The sequence below is a fragment of the Coregonus clupeaformis genome, chromosome 8 (genome assembly GCF_020615455.1).
Source record: "Coregonus clupeaformis isolate EN_2021a chromosome 8, ASM2061545v1, whole genome shotgun sequence".
NCBI lineage: Eukaryota > Metazoa > Chordata > Actinopteri > Salmoniformes > Salmonidae > Coregonus > Coregonus clupeaformis.
The window spans coordinates 42,305,643-42,326,657 of record NC_059199.1 but is presented as its reverse complement, the minus strand read 5'-3'; the positions used below and the strand labels follow the sequence as shown (position 1 = coordinate 42,326,657).

Sequence of the window (21,015 nt, the reverse complement as noted above, 5' to 3'; positions counted from 1 at the left end):
GGGTGGGCAAGAGGGAGGGAGGAGAGACAAAGTGAAAGCGGTTGTGAGAGAGAGTGTGGGAGAGAAGGGGGAGAGAGAGAAAGAGAGAGAGACGTTGAAGAGAGAGAAAAGAGAGTGTTGATCAGAGTGGTTTGGAAAGCCAGGGCCAGTCAGCCTGTGTGTTAGAGGGAAGACCAGCCAGTCACACCTGGGTGTTAGAGGGTAGACCAGCCTGGGTGTTAGAGGGTAGACCAGCCTGGGTGTTAGAGGGTAGACCAGCCTGGGTGTTAGAGGGAAGACTAGCCTGTGTGTTAGAGGGAAGACCAGCCAGTCACACCTGGGTGTTAGAGGGTAGACCAGCCTGGGTGTTAGAGGGTAGACCAGCCTGGGTGTTAGAGGGAAGACTAGCCTGGGTGTTAGAGGGTAGACCAGCCTGGGTGTTAGAGGGAAGACTCAGCCATCCCTGGGTGTTAGAGGGTAGACCAGCCTGGGTGTTAGAGGGAAGACTAGCCTGGGTGTTAGAGGGTAGACCAGCCTGGGTGTTAGAGGGTAGACCAGCCTGGGTGTTAGAGGGAAGACTAGCCTGGGTGTTAGAGGGTAGACCAGCCTGGGTGTTAGAGGGTAGACCAGCCTGGGTGTTAGAGGGAAGACTAGCCTGGGTGTTAGAGGGTAGACCAGCCTGGGTGTTAGAGGGAAGACTAGCCTGGGTGTTAGAGGGAAGACTAGCCTGGGTGTTAGAGGGATAGACTAGCCTGGGTGTTAGAGGGTAGACCAGCCTGGGTGTTAGAGGGAAGACTAGCCTGGGTGTTAGAGGGAAGACTAGCCTGGGTGTTAGAGGGAAGACTAGCCTGGGTGTTAGAGGGAAGACTAGCCTGGGTGTTAGAGGGAAGACTAGCCTGGGTGTTAGAGGGTAGACCAGCCAGTCAGTCACACACTGAAACATTAAAACGGAGTGCCTCAGTTCTTTCTTTCTTCAACCATTAACATACCTCTGAGTTTGTGTGTCTTTCTCCGTGTGTGTGTGTGTGTCCATGTGTGTGTGGGATACTGCTTTGCACAATATCTTGGCAAATTCTGTCCTTCAAAATGTCTTCCATAACAGTGGGGCTGAATTACCAAGTCAACTCACACTCCTACAAATTCAGAGTGAAAGCGTCATTCGGTTGAGCTTTGTTAACCTCGAAATAGAATGCCAATTTGTTATGTTAATTACATTTCTACACCACAGATGGTGATACATGTCTGGCGTATGCTCCTAGTCTGTGTGTGGTGTTAATAAGACAGCTCTGCTTGCAATCACACTCAATCTCTCTCACACACACACACACACTCCGGCTCTCGCCAGAGTTCCATTGTGCTGACAGCACGCCGATTAGGGTCACCATGGTGACGTGCATCAATATAACAACTGTGGATGTGACCCGGTGTTACCAGATATTAATCACAGTGCTATAAATAGACTTTGATGGGGGGGGGGACTTAATATCCTGTGGAAAATCACACACATACACACACTCACTCTAGAAGGGTGGGCCCGGTAGGACAGTGATGCTAAGAATACGTCACTCAACTTCCAATGTCCTTCATCTGGTGTTTCTTACAGTGGGCCCATTCTTGCTGTTTTTTTACATGGTGAATGTTAGGGCTGGGAATTGCCAGGGACCTCACGATATGATATTATCACGATACATAGATGCCGCTCAATATTTAAAAGAAGATGGAGAAAAAGCTATAGGATGAAAAATAGTTTTGCCGCAGGTACAGCCGACTAGCGCTAGCAAACGCTACCTAGCAAAAACAATTATTTATATATACAGTGGGGAAAAAAAGTATTTAGTCAGCCACCAATTGTGCAAGTTCTCCCACTTAAAAAGATGAGAGAGGCTTGTAATTTTCATCATAGGTACACGTCAACTATGACAGACAAATTGAGGGGAAAAAATCCAGAAAATCACATTGTAGGATTTTTAATGAATTTATTTGCCAATTATGGTGGAAAATAAGTATTTGGTCACCTACAAACAAGCAAGATTTCTGGCTCTCACAGACCTGTAACTTCTTCTTTAAGAGGCTCCTCTGTCCTCCACTCGTTACCTGTATTAATGGCACCTGTTTGAACTTGTTATCAGTATAAAAGACACCTGTCCACAACCTCAAACAGTCAAACTTTGGCCAAGACCAAAGAGCTGTCAAAGGACACCAGAAACAAAATTGTAGACCTGCACCAGGCTGGGAAGACTGAATCTGCAATAGGTAAGCAGCTTGGTTTGAAGAAATCAACTGTGGGAGCAATTATTAGGAAATGGAAGACATACAAGACCACTGATAATCTCCCTCGATCTGGGGCTCCACGCAAGATCTCACCCCGTGGGGTCAAAATGATCACAAGAACGGTGAGCAAAAATCCCAGAACCACACGGGGGGACCTAGTGAATGACCTGCAGAGAGCTGGGAACAATGTAACAAAGCCTACCATCAGTAACACACTACGCCGCCAGGGACTCAAATCCTGCAGTGCCAGACGTGTCCCCCTGCTTAAGCCAGTACATGTCCAGGCCCGTCTGAAGTTTGCTAGAGTGCATTTGGATGATCCAGAAGAGGATTGGGAGAATGTCATATGGTCAGATGAAACCAAAATAGAACTTTTTGGTAAAAACTCAACTCGTCGTGTTTGGAGGACAAAGAATGCTGAGTTGCATCCAAAGAACACCATACCTACTGTGGAGCATGGGGGTGGAAACATCATGCTTTGGGGCTGTTTTTCTGCAAAGGGACCAGGACGACTGATCCGTGTAAAGGAAAGAATGAATGGGGCCATGTATCGTGAGATTTTGAGTGAAAACCTCCTTCCATCAGCAAGGGCATTGAAGATGAAACGTGGCTGGGTCTTTCAGCATGACAATGATCCCAAACTCACCGCCTGGGCAACGAAGGAGTGGCTTCGTAAGAAGCATTTCAAGGTCCTGTAGTGGCCTAGCCAGTCTCCAGATCTCAACCCCATAGAAAATCTTTGGAGGGAGTTGAAAGTCCGTGTTGCCCAGCGACAGCCCCAAAACATCACTGCTCTAGAGGAGATCTGCATGGAGGAATGGGCCAAAATACCAGCAACAGTGTGTGAAAACCTTGTGAAGACTTACAGAAAACGTTTGACCTGTGTCATTGCCAACAAAGGGTATATAACAAAGTATTGAGAAACTTTTGTTATTGACCAAATACTTATTTTCCACCATAATTTGCAAATAAATTCATAAAAAATCCTACAATGTGATTTTCTGGATTTTTTTTCTCATTTTGTCTGTCATAGTTGACGTGTACCTATGATGAAAATTACAGGCCTCTCTCATCTTTTTAAGTGGGAGAACTTTCACAATTGGTGGCTGACTAAATACTTTTTTCCCCCACTGTGTGTGTGTGTGTATATGTGTGTATATATATATATATATATATATATATATATATATATATATATATATATATATATATATATATATATATATATATATATATATATATATATATATTTTGATACACTGCCGATTTTGCAGGTTTTCCTACTTACAAAGCATGTAGAGGTCTGTAATTTTTATCATAGGTACACTTCAACTGTGAGAGACGGAATCTAAAACGAAAATCCAGAAAATCACATTGTATGATTTTTTAAAGTAATTCATTTGCATTTTATTGCATGACATAAGTATTTGATCAACTACCAACCAGTAAGAATTCCGGCTCTCACAGACCTGTTAGTTTTTCTTTAAGAAGCCCTCCTGTTCTCCACTCATTACCTGAATTAACTGCACCTGTTTGAACTCGTTACCTGTATAAAAGACACCTGTCCACACACTCAATCAAACAGACTCCAACCTCTCCACAATGGCCAAGACCAGAGAGCTGTGTAAGGACATCAGGGATAAAATTGTAGACCTGCACAAGGCTGGGATGGGCTACAGGACAATAGGCAAGCAGCTTGGTGAGAAGGCAACAATTGTTGGCGCAATTATTAGAAAATGGAAGAAGTTCAAGATGACGGTCAATCACCCTCGGTCTGGGGCTCCATGCAAGATATCACCTCGTGGGGCATCAATGATCATGAGGAAGGTGAGGGATCAGCCCAGAACTACACGGCAGGACCTGGTCAATGACCTAAAGAGAGCTGGGACAGTCTCAAAGAAAGTCATTAGTAACACACTACGCCGTCATGGATTAAAATCCTGCAGTGCACGCAAGGTCCCCCTGTTCAAGCCAGCGCATGTCCAGGCCCGTCTGAAGTTTGCCAATGACCATCTGGATGATCCAGAGGAGGAATGGGGGAAGGTCATGTGGTCTGATGAGACAAAAATAGAGCTTTTTGGTCTAAACTCCACTCAACGTGTTTGGAGGAAGAAGGATGAGTACAACCCCAAGAACACCATCCCAACCGTGAAGCATGGAGGTGGAAACATCATTCTTTGGGGATGCTTTTCTGCAAAGGGGACAGGACGACTGCACCGTATTGAGGGGAGGATGGATGGGGCCATGTATTGCGAGATTTTGGCCAACAACCTCCTTCCCTCAGTAAGAGCATTGAAGATGGCTCGTGGCTGGGTCTTCCAGCCTGACAACGACCCGAAACACACAGCCAGGGCAGCTAAGGAGTGGCTCCGTAAGAAGCATCTCAAGGAGTGGCCTAGCCAGTCTCCGGACCTGAACCCAATAGAAAGTATTTGGAGGGAGCTGAAAGTCCGTATTGCCCAGCGACAGCCCCGAAACCTGAAGGATCTGGAGAAGGTCTGTATGGAGGAGTGGGACAAAATCCCTGCTGCAGTGTGTGCAAACCTGGTCAAGACCTACAGGAAACGTATGATCTCTGTAATTGCAAACAAAGGTTTCTGTACCAAATATTAAGTTATGCTTTTCTGATGTATCAAATACTTATTTCATGCAATAAAATGCAAATTAATTACTTCAAAATCATACAATGTGATTTTCTGGATTTTTGTTTTAGATTCCGTCTCTCACAGTTGAAGTGTACCTATGATAAACATTACAGACCTCTACATGCTTTGTAAGTAGTAAAACCTGCAAAATCGGCAGTGTATCAAATACTTGTTCTCCCCAATGTATATACACTTTTTACTAATCAATACTTGGAGTCAAAGTATCGATATATTATCCAAACAAATATTGCTATATGTAACTATTGATTTTTTTCCCCCCCCTTGTCCATCACTAGTGAATGTTGTGTGGTTGAAGTAGGCAAAGCCTTTTACAGTTCCACTGTGAGCAAGCTCCTTTTAGTATTATTTACAGAGCTGCAGAATGTTCGAGTTTGACCTAGAAGTTTATATAAACTGTATTTTCTTCAATCGTTTTCAAAAAGGCTATATTTGGAGATAGCAGCAGAAGTGGAAAGCCGTTTTTATATTTAGTCTAGTTTCTGCATATACTGAATGAGGAGCCTAATGTTCACCCTCAACTCTTATCCTGTGTTGCAGAGGAATGACATTGCCATGGCGATAACAAAGTTCGACCAGTTTGACTTCCTCATCGACATCGTGCCCCGGGATGAGCTCAAGCCCCCCAAACGACAGGTAGTGTGTGTGTGTCCATCTGCATTTCATTTCAGTACCCCGGCAGGGTGTAGTACCACTTCTGGCAGACTGGAGGCGCTGTAAACATCCTTGACTGGAAGCTGTTGTTCGGTCAGCGAGGGCTTTCAGTCGGATGTTTGCAGCGTCTGGCTGCCCCTTACCTCCAACATCCCTCAACCATACCACCAATACACCACCATAGCCTCTAATCTCCAACACTACCACCAATACCCCATAGCATGTAATCACTATCAACATAATCACCACTGTGTTAACTGATGCCCTCTGCCACATTACAGTCCTAACTCAGTTTGATGGTGGTACATGTTTTAGACTAGGCAGGGCCTCCCAAGCATTTCTAAGTTGTGACTTACCTAAAATGATGGTATTCTATCAGTAGATCCGTAGATCAATACACTAGTTCACCAGATCTGTGGCCAGGGGTGTAAACATCCTACACTCTCAGCTGTGACATCATCGAGCTGGGAGAGGGGTGTTTACGCTTCTGGTGACGGGGAATCGGCTACCTTCTACGCTACCCCTGGAAGATCAACCAACCAGTAGCTTTTAGGGAACTGTTACCCTGTACTTCTGATGAGGACGAGGCCTTTAGTATACTTCGGAGCACAAAGAAGCATGGAAGCTTGTATCGCTGTGGCATTTCATTAACTGGCAGTGATTCTTGGCTGTATATTATGAAAACAAGCATGTAACCTCTGTGCCTAGTTAATGGTTGACCAAATTTCCAATGTGTCACTAAATTAGCTTTCCATTCACAGTTTATGATTAGAACATTCTCAATAGTGTATCAAGGCCTTGTTTTTTATGAATGGAAATGATCCCTTTCAGTCAGAAGAGTTCTTGTGAAACATTTTGTTGTTAGGTTGTGAAAATCCATTGTCCTGACAAATACCCGTAAGGCCTTGAGCCTGAGTGTTTTCCACTGTGATTATCACAGTGCTAATGCATTTACTTTATATTCGTATTCTTATCTTTTCTTATTGTTGCATTGTCGAGAAGGAACCTGCAAGTAAGCATTTCGTTGGACGATGTATACCATGTGTATTCCGTACATAAGACTAATAAAATGGGAAAGTAATGGATGCTCTGGCTGTGTCCCAAATGGCACCCTATAAAGTGCACTACTTTTGACCAGGGCCTATAGGGCAGACCCATAGGGTCCTGTTCAAAAGTAGTGCACTACCTAGGTAATATGGTGCCCTTTGGGACACATCCTCCATTCAGAATCACATTACTCATCCAGAGCTTATCAGTTATTTATTGGACCTCTCACCTATTGTATTACGCTGACAAAATAATTCATGGCGATGTAATGGACTGATAGGCCTCTCTCTCTTCCTTTCACTCTGTTATCCTCTCTTTCTCTCTCTCGCTCTCGCTCTCCCCCCCTCGCTCTCTCTCTCTTCCTGTCTCTCTCTCGGTCTCTCTCTCTCTTGCTCTCTCTCTTCCATTCTTACTCTCTCTCGCTCTCTCCCGGTCTTGCTCTTTGTCGCTCTCTCTTCCTGTGTGTGTGTACAGGAGGAGGTGCGTCAGTCGGTGGCCCCAGCAGAGCCGGTCCAGTACTACTTCACCCTGGCTCAGCAGCCAGGCCAGGTCCAGGGCCAGGTCCAGGGCCAACAGGCCACAGCACAACAGGCTACCACCATCCAGCCTGGACAGATCATCATCGCACAGCCACAGCAAGGACAGGTACGCTGGAGAACAGACACACACACACACAACGCACCACACAGACCACAAATAACCAGTACCACCATACAGCGTAGGCAAAGGCATATTATAAACTGGGTGGTTCAAGCCCTGAATGCGTATTGGCTGACAGCCGTGGTATATCAGACCGTATACCAGGGGTCTGACAAAACATGTATTTTTTACTGCTCTAATTACGTTGGTAACCAGTTTATAATAGCAATAAGGCACCTCGGGAGTTTGTGGTATATGGCCAATATACCACGGCTAAGGGCTGTATCCAGGCACTCCGCGTTGTGTCATGCTTAAGAACAGCCCTTAGCCGTGGTATATTGGCCATAAACCACACTCCCTCGGGCCTTATTGCTTAAGTTTAACACACCATGACACAGCCTGCAGAACACAAGCTCTCCTAACACTCCCAGTCAACAACCCTCTCCAACCCTGTGAAGTCCACTATGAAATGGTGTGAATGGGGTAATAACAGTATTAACAGTGGATTTTATTGATATTATCCTTGGTAAGCACAGCCGATCCCCACTCTGGCCTCAACTCTTTCCCACCAGCAGGGATGATTGACCGTACACACTCAGCACCCCCACACTCCCAGCTATACAAGCAGTGACTGAAGAGAGGGGAGTGACTGAAGTGTGCAGATCAAATGGCTCTGTACCACTGCTTGTATAGCTGGGAGTCCCTGTGAGACTGCTCTCCACCCCTCTACTGTACTTCTCTCTGAAGAGGAGGAACATCTAGGTAACCAGATGGGTGGGTTGCCCCCTCATCCCTAGTCTGTTTGGTCCCCCCCATCCCTAGTCTGTCTTAATTTCTGGTCCACCCCCCCCTCCATCCCTAGTCTGTCTTCTTCCCTGGTCCCCTCATCCCTAGTCTGTCTTCTTCCCTGGTCCCCTCATCCCTAGTCTGTCTTCTTCCCTGGTCCCCTCATCCCTAGTCTGTCTTCTCCCCTGGTCCCCTCATCCCTAGTCTGTCTTCATCCCTGGTCCCCTCATCCCTAGTCTGTCTTCTTCCCTGGTCCCCTCATCCCTAGTCTGTCTTCATCCCTGGTCCCCTCATCCCTAGTCTGTCTTCTTCCCTGGTCCCCTCATCCCTAGTCTGTCTTCTTCCCTGGTCCCCTCATCCCTAGTCTGTCTTCTCCCCTGGTCCCCTCATCCCTAGTCTGTCTTCTTCCCTGGTCCCCTCATCTCTAGTCTGTCTTCATCCCTAGTCTGTCTTCTTCCCTGGTCCCCTCATCCCTAGTCTGTCTTCATCCCTGGTCCCCTCATCCCTAGTCTGTCTTCATCCCTAGTCTGTCTTCTCCCCTGGTCCCCTCATCCCTAGTCTGTCTTCTCCCCTGGTCCCCTCATCCCTAGTCTGTCTTCTTCCCTGGTCCCCTCATCTCTAGTCTGTCTTCATCCCTGGTCCCCTCATCCCTAGTCTTTCTTCATCCCTAGTCTGTCTTCTTCCCTGGTCCCCTCATCCCTAGTCTGTCTTCTTCCCTGGTCCCCTCATCCCTAGTCTGTCTTCTCCCCTGGTCCCCTCATCCCTAGTCTGTCATCTCCCCTGGTCCCCTCATCCCTAGTCTGTCTTCATCCCTAATCTGTCTTCTTCCCTGGTCTCCTCATCCCTAGTCTGTCTTCATCCCTGGTCCCCTCATCCCTAGTCTGTCTTCTTCCCTGGTCCCCTCATCCCTAGTCTGTCTTCATCCCTAGTCTGTCTTCTCCCCTGGTCCCCTCATCCCTAGTCTGTCTTCTCCCCTGGTCCCCTCATCCCTAGTCTGTCTTCTTCCCTGGTCCCCTCATCTCTAGTCTGTCTTCATCCCTGGTCCCCTCATCCCTAGTCTTTCTTCATCCCTAGTCTGTCTTCTTCCCTGGTCCCCTCATCCCTAGTCTGTCTTCTTCCCTGGTCCCCTCATCCCTAGTCTGTCTTCTCCCCTGGTCCCCTCATCCCTAGTCTGTCATCTCCCCTGGTCCCCTCATCCCTAGTCTGTCTTCATCCCTAATCTGTCTTCTTCCCTGGTCTCCTCATCCCTAGTCTGTCTTCTTCCCTGGTCCCCTCATCCCTAGTCTGTCTTCATCCCTGGTCCCCTCATCCCTAGTCTGTCTTCTTCCCTGGTCCCCTCATCCCTAGTCTGTCTTCTCCCCTGGTCCCCTCATCCCTAGTCTGTCTTCTCCCCTGGTCCCCTCATCCCTAGTCTGTCTTCATCCCTGGTCCCCTCATCCCTAGTCTGTCTTCATCCCTGGTCCCCTCATCCCTAGTCTGTCTTCTTCCCTGGTCCCCTCATCCCTAGTCTGTCTTCTCCCCTGGTCCCCTCATCCCTAGTCTGTCTTCTCCCCTGGTCCCCTCATCCCTAGTCTGTCTTCTCCCCTGGTCCCCTCATCCCTAGTCTGTCTTCATCCCTGGTCCCTCCATCCCTAGTCTGTCTTCATCCCTGGTCCCCTCATCCCTAGTCTGTCTTCTTCCCTGGTCCCCTCATCCCTAGTCTGTCTTCTCCCCTGGTCCCCTCATCCCTAGTCTGTCTTCTTCCCTGGTCCCCTCATCCCTAGTCTGTCTTTTTCTTTTTTGTTCTCTTTCTCTTCTCCATTCTTTTCTCTCTGTCTCTCTCTTTCTCCCCCCCGTACTATCTGTCTAGTGTGTTCTCTCTCCTGGCTGATCAGTGCTGCTTCAGCAGGCTGCCTTACGTTTGTTGAGCTGTCGCAGTTCCACAGTCAGGCTGAGCTGTTACTGCTGCTGCTACTGCAGTCCACTTAGTCACAGAGCAGAGCAGGAAAGGTCACCACATGACTGGCACCTTAGAATAGATGACTAGTCCAGGGTGCATCACTACTGGGTAACAGTCAAGAGACCAGGGGTTGGAGGGATGGAAGGATCAGAAGAACAGGCGGATAAAGTGTGATTTTTGAAAGCGGGAGATATCTGGAGATTGAGAGCGAGGGAGGAGGGTGAATAGAGAGAGATCCTAAATCGTGTGTGTGTGTCTCCAGACTTGCCTGCAAAGAGCTTTGTGTCACTAGTCGTCACTGTTGCACCAGTTCTGTCACATGCCCTCTCAGGTCACAAAGTCCCTAATGGACTGATCTGTTAGGAAACAAAACCTAAATTTCCTACTGTAGGATACATCTTTATATTAATATAACTACCATTTCCTACTGTAGGATACATCTTCATTAACTTCACTATACCTGGATTTCACAGCTGCTATTCCTCCATTGATTCTGCACATACATCACTTCTGCTCTATGCAGCATTTCATTGTGCTCACATGCTCATTGTTGTGTGTGTGTGTGATCTGACGACACCTGTCTGTACTGTATGTGTGTGTGTGTTCCTGTGCGCTCTGCATGTGCTCGTAGTCATCTTTGTAAAGCTTCCTCTCTCTCTCCTCCCTCCTCCCTCCCCTCTTCAGGTGCTGCAGGGGGCCACAATGCAACAGTTACAGCAGGTGCAGGTAGCCCAGTCACAGGGCACACCCATCACGGTAAACAGCCCTCCTCAGCCCCCCCGCCCCTATCTGAAGCCCCCTCCCAGCCCCTATCTGAAGCCCCCTCCCAGCCCCTATCTGAAGCCCCCTCCCAGCCCCTATCTGAAGCCCCTCCCAGCCCCTATCTGAAGCCCCTCCCAGCCCCTATCTGAAGCCCCCTCCCAGCCCCTATCTGAAGCCCCCTCCCAGCCCCTATCTGAAGCCCCATTCCAGCCCCCTATCTGAAGCCCCCCTCCCAGCCCCTATCTGAAGCCCCCTCCCAGCCCCTATCTGAAGCCCCCTCCCAGCCCCTATCTGAAGCCCCCTCCCAGCCCCTATCTGAAGCCCCCTCCCAGCCCCTATCTGAAGCCCCCTCCCAGCCCCTATCTGAAGCCCCCTCCCAGCCCCTATCTGAAGCCCCCTCCCAGCCCCTATCTGAAGCCCCCCTCCCAGCCCCTATCTGAAGCCCCCCTTCCAGCCCCTATCTGAAGCCCCTCCCAGCCCCTATCTGAAGCCCCCCTTCCAGCCCCTATCTGAAGCCCCCTCCCAGCCCCTATCTGAAGCCCCCTCCCAGCCCCTATCTGAAGCCCCCTTCCAGCCCCCTATCTGAAGCCCCCTCCCAGCCCCTATCTGAAGCCCCCTCCCAGCCCCTATCTGGAAGCCCCCCTCCCAGCCCCTATCTGAAGCCCCCTCCCAGCCCCTATCTGAAGCCCCTCCCAGCCCCTATCTGAAGCCCCCTCCCAGCCCCCTATCTGAAGCCCCCTCCAGCCCCTATCTGAAGCCCCCTCCCAGCCCCTATCTGAAGCCCCCTCCCAGCCCCTATCTGAAGCCCCCTTCCAGCCCCTATCTGAAGCCCCCTCCCAGCCCCTATCTGAAGCCCCCCTCCCAGCCCCTATCTGAAGCCCCCTCCCAGCCCCCTATCTGAAGCCCCCTCCCAGCCCCTATCTGAAGCCCCTTCCAGCCCCTATCTGAAGCCCCCCTTCCAGCCCCCTATCTGAAGCCCCCTCCCAGCCCCTATCTGAAGCCCCTCCCAGCCCCTATCTGAAGCCCCCTCCCAGCCCCTATCTGAAGCCCCTCCCAGCCCCTATCTGAAGCCCCCTCCCAGCCCCTATCTGAAGCCCCTCCCAGCCCCTATCTGAAGCCCCCTCCCAGCCCCCTATCTGAAGCCCCCTCCCAGCCCCTATCTGAAGCCCCCTTCCAGCCCCTATCTGAAGCCCCCTCCCAGCCCCTATCTGAAGCCCCTCCCAGCCCCTATCTGAAGCCCCTTCCCAGCCCCTATCTGAAGCCCCCTTCCAGCCCCTATCTGAAGCCCCCTTCCAGCCCCTATCTGAAGCCCCCTTCCAGCCCCTATCTGAAGCCCCCTCCCAGCCCCTATCTGAAGCCCCCTCCCAGCCCCTATCTGAAGCCCCCTCCCAGCCCCTATCTGAAGCCCCCTCCCAGCCCCTATCTGAAGCCCCCCTCCCAGCCCCTATCTGAAGCCCCCTTCCAGCCCCTATCTGAAGCCCCCTTCCAGCCCCCCTATCTGAAGCCCCTCCCAGCCCCTATCTGAAGCCCCTCCCAGCCCCTATCTGAAGCCCCCTTCCAGCCCCTATCTGAAGCCCCTCCCAGCCCCTATCTGAAGCCCCCTCCCAGCCCCTATCTGAAGCCCCCTCCCAGCCCCTATCTGAAGCCCCCTCCCAGCCCAGCACCCCTCAGTGTGGGGTAAAGTTGCCCCTGGACGCTGATCTTGGATCAGTTTTTCATTTCTCCCACTAAATGGTTATGGTTAGGATTGGGGAGGCGAAGCTGATCCTAGTGAAAATTTCACCCTGGAGGGCACCCCTCCACATTTAATCAGGAAGATTAGGAGGAAGCTTGTGTTTGGCTGCATCACTAGTTCACTGAGTTTACCCCCCCCAAGAGCCCTCCTGTCTCTCAGCAGCAGCTGGCTCATTAAAAACAACGTTTTGATTTTTTTATTATCAGGGGTGTTAGTCAGATCTGATCAGCTGTTCCTGGAGAGACTGGGTTGCCTGACACTATCACACCATCGTCTGTCTGCTTGTAGGATGGGGGGGGGTTAAACCCTGCCTTGTCATTGCTCTCTCTCTCTCTCTGTGGCCCCACTCTGGGCCTAACTGTAATCTACAGGTTTTCCAGCCCAATGTCAATCATTACATGTCACAGTCACCAAACTCTCACCAGTTGTTTAACAATGAACATTCCCCCTCTCCCTCTCCCACCCCCACCACCAGAGTGCTCCAATGACCATGCAGGTTGGGGACCAGCAGGTCCAGATAGTACAGGCATCGTCACAGGGCCAGACCCAGACGGTGCAGTCAGGACAGACCATGCAGGTCATGCAGCAGATCCTCACCAACTCCGCCGAGATCCAGCAGATACCAGTAAGAGAGGGAGAGGAGAGGGGAGGGGGATGGATGGAAGAAAGAAGGGAGGATGATGGGGGAGGGATGAATGATGGGTGGAGGGAGTGAGAGAGGAAGGGTCCTTGAGATGGGAGGAATGGAGGTGGGAAGTCTCTCCTCGAATGACCTTACCGGAAAAAGTTTAATCATTTCAAATTTTGTGATGAAATTAATACAACACATTTTCTTAAGTTAAATGTTGGAGATCAATCTCCAAACACACTGTAGAGAGCTGGTGAACCTCCCTCTCCCCCATTTTGACACTCTTAACTAACTAGCTCAACGATCATAATGACACTCTGTGTTGTGTATCTATGACCTTCCCAGCCTAAAGTGGGTGTTTGTCTCCCCCGTGTGGTGGCTGTGTGCAGGTGCAGCTGAACACTGGTCAGTTGCAGTACATCCGGCTGGCACAGCCTGTCTCTGGCACACAGGTGGTTCAGGGACAGATCCAGACGCTGGGTAACACTCAGCAGGTACAGGTACTGAACAGGAACCTTTTCAATCTATAGTATCGCATCAGATGTATGTAGACCTCTGTAATGTAGTCTCTGGTTTGGTATCACTATACTAGTATATAAAATAACGTTAATGTAGTAACCAATAAAAATTATACGATTCTGTGTATTTTCTATATTGTTTCATGAATTGACTTCTATATTGTCCATTGCCTTCAGTTGCATTTGAACAGAGGTGTAGGTTTTAATAGTGGCTGTGGGAACCACTGTGTGAATGACTGACTCCTCTCTCTCTCTCTCGCTCTCTGGTTTGTTCTCAGATTACACAGACGGAGCAAGGACAGCAGCAATTCAACCAGTTTACTGATGGACAGGTAAGACTAACATCTCTCACTCCTGTCACATACGTACACACACACACACGTACACACACACACACGTACACACACCCTCTTCTCGCTCTCACCCTCTCCCTCTGTGTCCTTACAGCAGTTGTATCAGATTCAGCAGGTGACGATGCCGGCGGGACAGGACCTGAGCCAGCCCATGTTCATCCAGTCCACCAATCAGACGGCCGACGGACAGGTCACCACGCAGGTCAGCGCAGACTGAGGCTCCGGAAGCATCCGCCTGACCACCCGACCATTGACCACACCACCTGCTACCATCCATAAGGGCAACTGGCTCAAACAGCCAAGGGACCTCCTAGGATGTGTCTCAAATGGCACCCTATTCCCTACACACTATATAGGGAATAGGGTGCAATTTGGGATGTACCTCACTCTCATTCAATACACTGGTCTATGACATGATACTTACAAGGGACTCTCTGACAACAACTGTTCTTTATTCAGTGCACTGGGTCAGATACCAAAGGGACTGCCCTACAACTCCCTCTCATTCCCATGTCATATCATCTCTCTGCCTCTGTTAGTTCCTCCAGTCACCCACACTCACCTGATACGTTCCCCAGAAAGGCCTCACCTAGTGCCATTCACGACAGCCACACACAGGGTATCCAAACGCTGTATCCTCCAGGACCCCTCTCCTCCTTTTTAGTGACCAATTCTCTGTTTTTCCTCAGTCTGTCAACCGTTGATGTAAAATCTGTATGTCTTCTGTCTCTCTGTGAAGTACACCGTATAGGGGTGTCTTTTATGTTATGTTCTCTGTCTGCGTCCCAAATGGCACCCTGTTCCCTATATAATGCACACTTTTTGACCACGGCCTTTAGGGCCCTGGTCAAAAGTAGTTCACCATATAAGGAATAGAGTGCAATTTGGGATGAATCCTATGGAAGGCTTGGCGCTTGTTTGGTCTACAAGAGAACATGAATCATGCGCTTGCGTTGTAAAATCTTAATGTGTAGACTTTTAAAATAAAAAACTATAAAGCCATACTCTAAACTAGCGCACAATAATTAATTGTAAATTGTATGAAAGCCTCACACCAGTCATGATGGGTCAATTAAGAGTTTGTTGTTAGTTCCTCTTAGTTTTTTTCACATTGACAAGACATGCCATCGATGAAAGGGCTTCTAACTGTATGATAGTTTGTATTTAGTATGTAAGACCCCTGTGTGAACGTGTGTGTCTCGTTGTTCAATATTGTGCAGTATATCTTCCCTGTGGCCCAGTAATCATACTCACCTCTTCAGAGCCCCCTCTTCCATCTCTCTTCCTTCCCCCTCTCTCATCTCTTCATGAATCACCACACTGAGCACTATCATTCTTAGAGCAGGGAGTGGTTAGGCCTTTCTCTGCCTTATATGCAGTCTCTCTTTCCCCTATCCAGAGAGGTTTTTGGTTCTCCTTCCCTGCTATTAGAGAAAGCCTCATGTAAAAAAAAAAAAAAAGACTCCACTGGAGCAAAGACTCCTTTTTAGAGCCTTTTCTTAATACCAGTTGTAACTTGTCAAGGTTTGTTTTTGAAATGACCATCCCTCTCCCTCCTCCCCTTTCTTACTTAGTAATGATCATTATCATAGTTGTTCTTAGTGTTGTCGTTTTGCATGTAGTTTAAACTGCCAGCATGATATGCAATAGATAGGTACACATTTTATTTTTGTTCTTTTTTGTAAGCAAACTTTGGGTTTGTGAGAAAATTAATAAAATAAATAAAAAAAAGTTTTTCAACCGTATACCAATTTTTATTTGGTACATGAAAACTAAAGCGAAAAAGTACATTGTGTGCACTACTTCATCGCGCACTGATTTTTTTCTGCAACAAATCCATTTCGTGGAAACATGCGCATGTTTTCTTAATGGGGATTTTAGAATATTTGTATGAAAATCTGTCGCCATCTGGATGTAAACGTACCTATAGTATTTATCAGTCGGAATAGGTTGGACTTGATTGTGATACATGATGTACAAGTTATTGAGTAGGAATTTCTTGACAAATATCACTTCAAGATATGGGTCCACTGTGTCAATGCACTCTACAACTGTCAGATTTTAATATAGCTCTCTATGGCCTCCAACATCGACAGACAAACTATCCTGAAACCCACAAGGGAAATGGAAAAGAGAGCGCCCACGAAACACCTGGAGGTGGGAGCTTGAAGCAGACGCCAAAAGACCCGGCATGTGATGGAACGAGATTGAGAAGAGCCCAGAACAGAGTGCGATCGAGAAGTGTCGTCGATGGCCTATGCGCCCTGGGGAGTGATGTACCTAAGAAAGTAAGCACTATGGCCACAAGGGGGCGACTCTGGGTTAACTTATCCATACAATGTCCACCCCTAGAGGATCATGCTTCAAGAGCAGAACAATATACTGTAGGTCCTACTGTTTTTTTCTTTCTCACTTCTCTACTTCTGGAAAGAGCTGTTCGCTGTGAAAGGGCAAGCAGGTAACAATGGAATCACGAGTTAGTTGGCTGGAGACGGCTCAGCACTTTGGAGATCAGACGTCATTCCTTATCCGACCTAAATCTTAAAAGGAAAAGAGGTAATTAGGCTGGGACAGAAATACAGGGAGAGTGAGACGCATAGTTCCCTCACTTACCTCGAAGAATTGGTCACATAGACCGCAATTTGTCAACAACAATTAATGTTTAAATATATCTTAGATATTTCCCAATAAGAATGATTTATTATTAATTGGGCCCTGTCTATAATCCAAATCAAATTGTATTGGTCACATACACATATTTAGCAGGTATTATTGCGGGTGTAGCGAAATGCTTGTGTTTCTAGCTCAAACAGTGCAGTAGTATCTAACAACGTATGAGTAGGGCCAGGAGTTATTCCTGTCTGCGTGACTGACCATGGAAAAACTCCTGGTTGTACTTATTGCTAACCTCCCCAAGCGGCCCAGTGAGTCTAACGTCTAGCTAATGAGAAGATTAGCCCTACCTTTTAGTTTTGAGTGCTCTCCACAATTAAAATCGGTCTGTCAGATAATAGTGCTAGGTTTTTTGTTGGGTCAGTGAGAGTTTGAGGGCTGGAAACCGTTTGTGTTATGTAACAGGTAAACAGTGACGCTATTCCGGTCCATAAGCCTACTTGTAGATTGGGACCCATTCCCGTTCTAATCGATTTAAATCACTGAACAATAACTGCATTAATGAGTACAGACTCATGCTTGCCTCTGTCTAATAAGGGGCAATGAGGATTGTGAGAAATGTTTGAGTTTAAGCCGAGCGTGAATAGGATTGACCAACGGTATTTTTCTTTGCTGCCCTGTCCGCTTAGATCAAGGGAACTTTGGAGAGATGAATTACGACCGACTGCTCTGGCTCCACATTGGTTGCGACGTCCCAAGTGGCACTCTATTCCCTATATAGTGCGCTACTTTTGACCAGAGCCCTATGGGAATCGGGAGCAAATTTGGGACGCACAACCTGGAACTTGTGCTGCACAACCTGGAACTTGTGCTGCGGCCGCCACACCAGCTCATCCCACCAACTTAACCATACTAGACCTTATTAAGACGAGTTGACTTTGAGTTAGATAGATTCTGGTCCATGATGTGTTTGATGGTCTTTATCTTCTTTGAGTTGTGGGAGATCTTGTCACTCTGTGGTTATTCAAGCATCACCTTTACAAGGCCGAAGGTCAGGGGTCAATCCATGATTAACCAACCAGTGGGATTCATTTAGCATGTAGCAGTCTAGTATGGACATAATGTAGTACATGATGTACATAAATGGAATAATCTGATAATAGGGTGATTGTATTTAAGGGCTTTAACTGTTTCTTAGCAGTGTTTTATGAAGACTACTTGGCCTGTTTCAAACTGGACAAAGCTGCGTGGCTCTGGTCAAATCAGGAGCAAAAAGACATGACGCAAGGAACTATCTGTTATCTCTTTACAAGAAAGAAAAATAAGGTCCGGAGTTGTCTCTGTCTACAGACGGCACAATTGTTGGGAGTCCAGAGTTTGAGCTGTGCAGGTCACACACACACACACACACACACACACACACACACACACACACACACACCCCTAGCTCGTGTGTGGTTCAGCCTGACTTTTTATAGTGGAGGGCCATCTGTGGACCGGGGAAGATATGCTAGTGGACCGGAGGGCCGTCTGTGGACCGGGGAAGATATGCTAGTGGACCGGAGGGCCGTCTGTGGCCCGGGGAAGATATGCTAGTGGACCGGAGGGCCGTCTGGGGCCCGGGGCAGATATGCTAGGGGAGTGGAGGCACGTGACGTGAGATTTGTTTTGGAACAACCAACCTTCCTCCCACTCTCTCCTCCTCTTTTCCTGGTATGAAGCAGGAAAAGGAAAGTAGGCTACTTCACACTGCCACAGCAAGGTACAAAAGCTATTTTCACGGGTAATGAATGTGCTGGTGGTGGTTGAGGCCTCCACCCATCCGACTGTGACCTTGCGATTCAGACAGACTGACCGTTAAATTAGTTAGTTCTTGTTTAAACTATTTTAAATTCATTTTCTGTTAATGTTACAATAGTGTGTTACAATAGTGTTCTCTGTAAAATGTTACAATTGTGTGTTTGGCATTTAGTATGTCTACGTGAATCTTAGTGGATTTAGAAGAAATGTCACCCCCAGTTCAGGTGTAGGCTAAATGATAGCAGCATCTCTCCAAAGACTACTACCAAGCCTATCAAAACATTAAGCAACAAACACAACAACAAAAATAGATAAGATCTTGCTACCATGGAAAGGTAAATACCTGTCTATTTGTGGAAAAATCACCCTGATTAACTCTTTAGTAATACTTACTTATGGTCTTGCCTACACCTAGCGAACAGTTTTTTAAATGATATGGTAAAAAAATATTCCATTTTATTTGGAACGGCAAGCCAGACAAAATTAAACGGGCCTATTTATATAATGAATATGAATTCGGAGGGCAGAAATTATTAAATATTAAAGCATTAGGCCTCTCACTAAAGGCTTCAGTCATACACAAGTTATACTTAAATCCGAACTGGTTCTCTAGCAAATTAGTAAGAATGTCTCACCCTGTGTTCAAGAATGGCCTTTTTCCCTTTATTCAGATTACAACCTCTCACTTTCAGTTATTTGAAAAGGAAATAATCTCCCAAATATCACTATTTCTAAAACAAGCCATAGAAAGTTGGTTGCAATTTCAATTTCATCCACCAGAAACGACAGAAAAAATAATACAACAAATATTGTGGTTAAACTCAAATATACTAATTGATTAAAAAAAACATACTTTTTTGAAAAAAAGTATAATCTTCGTAAATGATATCATAGGTAGGACTGGTGGAGTTATGTTGCACATGCAGCTAACAAGAACATATGGAAATGTCTGCTTTACCCAAAATTACAACCAACTAATTGCAGCATTAACGCAAAAATGGAAGAGGAAAGTGGAAGGGGGAAAAAGTAAGGAACTTGTCTGTCGGCCCTGCATTAAAGACCATAATTGGTTAAAGAAAACAGTGATAAATAAAAAAGTATACCAGTTTTATTTAAGGACCAAAAGATTGACAGCTGTGCCATATAGATTACAAAATAGTTGGGAAGATATTTTTGACGTACCGATTCCATGGCACAGGGTTTATGAACTGATACGCAAAACGACGCCGGATTCAAAACTTAGAATTTTTCAATTAAATTATTATACAAAATTCTTGCAACCAATAGAATGTTATTTATATGGGGGATACAACCTTCCCAGCTCTGCAGATTTTGCAGCGAAGAGACAGAATCATTAGATAATTTGTTTTGGTACTGTCCATATGTAGTTTGTTTTTGGCCACAGGTCCAGGAATGGCTGAAGAATTGCATATTTACCTGGAGATAACCCTGCAGATAGCACTACTGGGTGATCTGAAAAGTCATAGTCAATCGATCAATAATATAATAAAACTTTTAGCAAAAATGTTTATTTTCAATTTACAATCTGTAGAAACAATGAGAATAGAAAGGTTCAGAATTTTTGTGAAACATCACAGCACAGTTGAAAAAATGTTTATAGGTTAAGAACTTTTGTGGAAGAGCACAGTTTGAAAGATATGGCAAATAGAAATCAAACCGGATGGACATCAGAAATAGATGGGAGAGGTTGAGAGGAGAGGAAGGACAGGACTAAAAACAAACAAAATAGAACTATTGGAGAAATAGACTGTGTCCATAAAATGTATATAGTATTTATAAGCTGGAAGTAGAGGCCTAAGCGTTGTTGTTCACTAGTTTACTCCAATTAGGGGAAGGGTGGTAGGGTTAGAAAGTAATAAAGGAAAATATATTTTAAAATAGGAATATGTATATAGATGTACAGTACCAGTTAAAGGTTTGGACACACCTACTCATTAGAGGGTTTTTCTTTATTTTTACTATTTTCTACATTGTAGAATAATAGTGAAGACATCAAAACTATGAAATAACACATACAGTGAGGGAAAAAAGTATTTGATCCCCTGCTGATTTTGTACGTTTGCCCACTGACAAAGAAATGATCAGTCTATAATATTAATGGTAGGTTTATTTGAACAGTGAGAGACAGAATAACAACAACAAAATCCAGAAAAACGCATGTCAAAATGTTATAAATTGATTTGCATTTTAATGAGGGAAATAAGTATTTGACCCCCTCTCAATCAGAAAGATTTCTGGCTCCCAGGTGTCTTTTATACAGGTAATGAGCTGAGATTAGGAGCACACTCTTAAAGGGAGTGCTCCTAATCTCAGCTTGTTACCTGTATAAAAGACACCTGTCCACAGAAGCAATCAATCAATCAGATTCCAAACTCTCCACCATGGCCAAGACCAAAGAGCTGTCCAAGGATGTCAGGAACAAGATTGTAGACCTACACAAGGCTGGAATGGGCTACAAGACCATCGCCAAGCAGCTTGGTGAGAAGGTGACAACAGTTGGTGCGATTATTCGCAAATGGAAGAAACACAAAATAACTGTCAATCTCCCTCTGCCTGGGGCTCCATGCAAGATCTCACCTCGTGGAGTTGCAATGATCATGAGAACGG

At 46.7% G+C, this 21,015-nt stretch overlaps 1 protein-coding gene across 6 annotated transcripts in view; it reads left to right on the top strand.

Moving 5' to 3' along the window:
• The window catches only part of LOC121572069 (nuclear transcription factor Y subunit gamma), a 47,972-nt gene extending 32,258 nt beyond the window's left edge, over positions 1-15,714 (top strand). For 4 of the 6 annotated variants that reach the window (XM_041883947.1, XM_041883946.1, XM_041883949.2 and 1 more), the window contains exons 5-11: positions 5,454-5,549; positions 7,089-7,259; positions 10,663-10,734; positions 12,951-13,100; positions 13,493-13,603; positions 13,900-13,953; positions 14,069-15,714. In XM_041883947.1, the coding sequence (XP_041739881.1) occupies positions 5,454-5,549; positions 7,089-7,259; positions 10,663-10,734; positions 12,951-13,100; positions 13,493-13,603; positions 13,900-13,953; positions 14,069-14,191 (777 nt within the window). In that variant the 3' untranslated portion in view covers positions 14,192-15,714. The remainder of the gene's footprint in view (positions 1-5,453; positions 5,550-7,088; positions 7,260-10,662; positions 10,735-12,950; positions 13,101-13,492; positions 13,604-13,899; positions 13,954-14,068) is intronic. The other 2 variants (XM_041883951.1, XM_041883950.1) reach the window with 1 other exon arrangement.
• Positions 15,715-21,015: the final 5,301 nt, after the last annotated feature.